Source organism: Adiantum capillus-veneris, chromosome 14 (genome assembly GCF_014529385.1).
Source record: "Adiantum capillus-veneris isolate H3 chromosome 14, ASM1452938v2, whole genome shotgun sequence".
NCBI lineage: Eukaryota > Viridiplantae > Streptophyta > Polypodiopsida > Polypodiales > Pteridaceae > Adiantum > Adiantum capillus-veneris.
The window spans coordinates 53,750,145-53,756,144 of NC_140944.1; the positions used below are offsets into that span (position 1 = coordinate 53,750,145).

The window sequence follows — 6,000 nt, forward strand, 5'->3', positions numbered from 1 at the left end:
AGGTTGTGAAGTCTTTGCCGCATGCAGAGTAGTGGTGTGTTGGGGGGGAATTCAACATGTTGGAGGACCCCTCTGATCGGATTGGAGGTGGCCATGTCACGGTACACGGGGCTGAGCTGGCAGCTTGGGAGCGGTTTTGTATGACTATGAGGGTTTCTGATGTTTGGCAGCACTCAGGTTTGTACGACCCCCTGACAGCCTGGTTTTCTCCCGTTCTGATCGCAAAGTTGGAGGAGTGAATCTATCTAGGATAGATCGCTTCTATGCTAGTGACCACATTTGTGACTGGGTGGGTCAGTTTGCATCTTGGCTGGGACATCCTTTTTGGACCAGGCACTTGTGATCCTCACGGCGACAGATAGACAAAGGAGGGCAGCACGATGCTACCCATCCTTGAGAGCTTCTTGATGGACTCTGAGCTCAGCAAGAGAGCGGTGGCCCTTTGGCCAAAGGGCTTCAAGAAAACATGCTGACGGTAGTGCCTGACACGAACTTGAAAAAGAACGCACTTCATATGCTGTTTTGGGCAACTCCCAATTACGAATCTGTTCTACCTTTGCGGGGTCTAGCTTGACACTATCTGGAGAGATGATATAGCCTAGATAAGTAATCCCAATCAGAAAAAATTCTGACTTCTTAGCTGCAATATGCATCTGACACTCATCTAAACGAGCTAAAACCTTCTCTACATCCTGTTCATGCTGGTCCCATGATGTAGAAAAAATGAGAATGTCATCTAGAAAAATAAACACACATGCCAATCATGTCATCAAAACGACCTACCGTCAGACAGTTGAAAGTACCCACGACTCACCATATGAGCTGCACCTTCAAGAGCGACCGCGGCTACATCATTCATTCAATTCATGTTGAGTCTTGCATACGTATTGCATTGTGTACATTCCATTTACACAATCTAAATATTGGTTACGGTGGGGGCCCCTTGAGAGGGTTGGTTGGAAACCCATGGATGCATCTCTCTCTCTCTCTCTCTCTCTCTCTCTCTCTCTCTCTCTCTCTCTCTCTCTCTCTCTCTCTCTCTCTCTCTCTTCTGTCGGTACTCCACTGTATTTCCCAGTCTCGATCCACAGCTGGTGTGAAGATGTGCGTATCTGGCCAAAAGCACATCGTATCCCATGAGACAAGTGGGTGTCCATGTATCTGGGCCTCATCACAAAACTGTCCTCCGTAAGCTAGAGAAGATGCTCTCTGTAGAAAGCCATCTTCGTGCCCAACTCCTGTGCTGGCTGTATCCATGTCCTCCTGGTGTCTAGCTGAGTCAGGTCTTGGCAGATGAGCCTGGTGATCTCGGACTGTGTAAGAGTCAGAGAGGGTGCATCCAGTGAGTACTGGAAGGGGGGCAATATGTATACTGAACCCATGCGCATGAAACCATGATGTCATCTCCCCGTACCAGCATGATGTATCTCCCTGCATGGATAATTGGCGAGAGGACTCAAGTGCAAGGCGGGCATATCTGTCTCTGGGAAGTTCCCACATGCGGTGTATGAAGGAGATAGATCTGTTGAGCGCCTCTACCACTAGTGGGGGGGGGGCAGCTAGCTCTGCCCGGATAATGGCCCGTGGTACTGAAGCCTTGGCTCTAATGAGCCGTGAGATCATAGAGACTAGTGGCTTCTCCATGTCCCCCCATTCATCAGTGCGACTTGTCCTCCCGTGATGGTCCAATGAAGGTCCCCAAATCTCAGCTCCATAGAGCAATGCAGAAGCCACCAAAGTGTCAAAGAGCCAGAGCTTCGTCCGAGGCTCCTGAAACCGAACATGTGAACACATTCTCTTCAATCTACCCAATGTTGCGTGGGCTCTGGTCAGTGTAGTCTCTGCTGCTCTCCTCAATGAAAATGCTGGTCCACTGAAAACCACTCCAAGGTAAGTGTAAGCATCTGTATACTCCACCGTCTCTAGAGTCATGCGATACGAGGATCAGAGATGCTTGGGTCTGTTTTTGCTCGAGCTGCGCAGACACAGAGAGAGCTTGATGAGGAGAGAGGCTAGCCAGTCTCAAAGACGGATCACAGACTTCTTTAGAGCAGACACTGGACCCCCCGAGGAGCTACTACCACAGGAGAGCTCGTCGCCTGACACCAGAGGCACACTGATTGACGGAGCGATTGAGTTAGGGAGATCCAGACGCCCGCGACTACGGAGGACTACACAGCATCGACAGAGGCTGCATCAGAGGATTCGGATCACTTTGGCCCAACATGCACGACACCTGGTCGGGCTATTGACCATGGAGGAGATTGATGAGATCTACCATTGACCGATGCTGGATCTTTTGTGATTTAGCTATCCCACCTAGCTGCTTAGCTCACACCTAGCAGTTTAGGATTCCATAGTATTTTATTTTGTCATTTTTGTTACTTTGACCTTGTATCAGATCCACCACATTGTAACTTTCTGGTCTCATAGGTCACTTTGGCCTTTTGAAGACGTTAATATAACATTTCATTTCTCTCTCTCTCTCTCTCTCTCTCTCTCTCTCTCTCTCTCTCTCTCTCTCTGGGGGGTTCATACAGAGACCACGCTACATGGACACATATATGCCACATAGCTCACGGGTGGCGATTGGTCAGCTGAGAGTGGCTTCACACAGGTTAGAGATTGAGATCGGGAGACATACTGGTGTTCCCAGGGAGGAGCGAGTCTACAGAGCCTGCACAGAGGAGGTGGAGAGTGAGGAGCACTTTGTATGTAGATGCAGAGCATACACTGAGATCAGAGGCAGGTATGAGGCCTTATTCAGAGGACAGCCCACTCTCCGAGAGATCATGGACTCTCGAGATCAGAGACAGCTCGGACGTTTCTTACTAGAGATACAGAGCCATCGGGACACACTACTACAGCCACACACAGCTACACAGACAGAGGGGAGACAGTCGCAGCTCACAGACTTCTTTCAGAGGATTGCCGCCCCTCCCTCACCAGACACTCAGAGGGGAGTGACACTCCCACAGGCGGAGGTGAGCCGAGCTAGACGACGACCACGAGTCACAGGCTACAGGGGCGCGAGCTCCCACCACCGACAGATCGAGGAGATCCGAGCCTTGGAGCGCCGTGCCACTGAGGAGCGAGTGGCTCAGATGAGGGCCGACCCGACGGCTTTCATCCGGGTAGCCTTGGCACCAGACCCGCCCATGTACCACATCTTACATCCCCCCATTAGTACAGGATGGAGCTAGATAGCTTGATGCATTCTCATGATTGTACTACCTTGAGCATATAGACATGCATATACCCCTAGAGATAGAGCTCCATCCCTCCTCAGATACTCCACTACCTACATTCAGTTCAGTTTTGTATCAGTTTCGTTTCATTTGTCTTTCCGATAGACGGATGACATACACACCATGTACATTTGATTTGTCTCATAGGCCGATTTCGGCCTGACATAGACGTTAAAAATCTTTCTTTCTTTCTTTCTTTTCTCTCTCTCAAGTATCTAAAAGGAACTATCATTAACGCAAAGTTGCATCCATTAAGGCAAGGAAAGAACAAAGACTGTGGAAGTGTGGAAGCTCGATTCTACCTATTCTCTCAATTCTGTTGCATTCGACACATTTTGAAGGTATTGATGTGTTGACAGTACCCTGCCTGGTGTCTGCTATATGATAACATAGATTGTTTACCATAAGGTGTGAGGCTATGGCTGGAATTCGAATAATGTGTGATTGAAGTGTTTGAATAAATGTTGTGTACTTTATCTAGTTGTCTGTTTGTTTGAGCATGTGAAATGGAATGTCAAACAGCATTTTGACTCTAATCATCGGTAGGGGTAACACTAATGATTCACATGATGAATTTAGCACATTGAGACATTTGTGGGCGGTCGACAAGGCCTGCATGTGATAGCTAAATGATTCGTTGATATCATAGTTTTGCGTCTAGTCTCGACGTGGACTAGACGTGGATGTGGTTGTTATTTATTATGTGTTCTTTGTCTCGATTACGCCTTCAAAACAGACAGCAAACTAGGACTCAATAGACACTGACTCCATGCAGGCATGCATTTGACCATCAGTCACAAGACAGGAGAGACTGAAAGCATGCACAAGCAGGGTGATTACTCTCTTTAAAAGGGGGAGATGTATGTCACGAAGCGGTGATGGGGCATGCTGTACCGGATCGATGAGAGGAGCTAAAGATTGGACCAAACAGTCGACCCAAGTCTGAGTCCATTTACGTATGAAACGGCGTCGGATATCCTGGCAAGATTTGTGGCACGAATTTCGGGACTAATGACATGGCATCCGTATGACGAGCATGGGCGTGTGCTGCTTTTTGGCCAGCTATAAAAGCCTTGATTTTTGCAGGGTTTTTGGGCGGTTGCTTTTAGGTCACAATGCCTTTAAATACGTTTCTCTGCAGATTAGTGCATAGTGGCAGATTGCAGAGCGACTTCCGGCAGTCGTATATGTTCAAGATTAAGTAATAACGAATACAGAAAGCGGTGGCAGGTGCCTACCTTAGCAGCCACCGCATGTGAGTGGGGAACTGAGCCCCACTGTCTCGTCTCCGGTTTTTTTCTCTCTTTCAAGTGAGGCTGAAGGGGTAGCAGCCAAAGTGACCCTTGGCTAAAATGTGTACATTACTCTATATGGTACATGATCAAGTTGCTTATGCATGTGAGTGGGGAACTGAGCCCCACGGTCTCGTCTCCAGTTTTTTATCTCTCTTTCAAGTGAGGTTGAAGGGGTAGCAGCCAAAGTGACCCTTGGCTAAAATGTGTACATTACTCTATATGGTACATGATCAAGTTGCTTATGTAAAAGAGCTAAAAGAAAGAAGATTGGGGCAAAGGGATCAGGAGCTGACCCAACCCCTAAGCTGTGCAATGCTCTGCCTCACAGTGATTGATAGCCAATCCACAATCAAGGGCCACAGCATTCGTGAGCAACTCTTCGAAAACTGTTTTGCAGGCGTAGAGAAGGTTTGTTCTAGTAGGTTGTGTTGTTTTTAGTAACTCTGAGACGTGTCATTAAGAGTTATCTGCTATAATCATCAAGTAGAAAGCTTGCATCTTCTGTGTGCACACTCTTGATGTGTTTTATTCTTTTTACGCAGTATTGGCTATACACATATCGGTCTCTTTTTTCAAAGCCTTGCAGGTACAGTTGTCATAACCTCAGTCATGTAATTGAATTGATAAAAACTCCTACTCGCCTAATAAAGTATGGTTTTGTGGCAGCCAATGTAAGCGGTTTTTGGCACTCGATGGTCCCTCGGACGTACTTTTACCACCCCTAGTGAGGCCAGCTTGGCAAATACTTAGGGTCCCGGCTGCTGCTTCTGCGTTGAAACTTGAGGATTTGAATGATGAAAAACTGCTTGCGTATCACTTATTGTGCATACCTAAAGAGGAATCTCATTAGTCACTACATGGCCTTGGAATTTCAACCCCCCACTTCCTGCTTAAAAAAATGATTGGCATGACACTAACCCCCACACCCATGTTCCTTCAAAGGAAAGAAGAGACACTATCTACATTTTATCTGTATGTGCTTTATACTTGGCTCCTGGGGAGAGCAAACTTTGTAACATTTTTGAGATAAGTCTTTAGAATCCATGTGGTTAGTTGTTCTAATGGATAATGTGAGTGACGCACGATTGTCTCAGTGTGCTCTACTTGAAGTCTGTTAGGTGTACACTCACTTGGAACTGGCAAGAACAATGCTGGTACATATCCTTCAAACGGTTGAGCAAGTAATGAAGGCTGTTCTTCAGCTTGGAAGTGTTAAAAGCCATGACTTCGATGATCGTCCCGGAAATGGCCAGCTAATTTCATATTTTGTATTCAATTTGTTCGTTGTTTGGTTATCTAGCTTTAGTTGAGGTGTCGCCAATCAATCGAGCTTGTCCCCGCACCCAGTTTAAACTTGCATTTTTATTTCATTTTTTTTCTCCCTAGCTCGGGTCACATGCAGTGATGTCTCCATGGATTATAGGGTTAAAAGTTCCTTCTTCGTGCAGTTCTTCAAG

The 6,000-nt window shown here is 47.0% G+C and overlaps 1 protein-coding gene across 1 annotated transcript in view; it reads left to right on the forward strand.

Annotated features, from left to right (window-relative positions):
* LOC147442381 (mediator of RNA polymerase II transcription subunit) overlaps positions 1-5,605 on the forward strand; it is a 105,935-nt gene extending 100,330 nt beyond the window's left edge. Inside the window, exons 6-7 of the mRNA XM_086528577.1 lie at positions 5,086-5,129; positions 5,210-5,605. Coding sequence (XP_086384703.1) covers positions 5,086-5,129; positions 5,210-5,393 — 228 coding nt within the window. The 3' untranslated portion in view covers positions 5,394-5,605. The remainder of the gene's footprint in view (positions 1-5,085; positions 5,130-5,209) is intronic.
* The last annotated feature ends 395 nt before the right edge of the window (positions 5,606-6,000 follow it).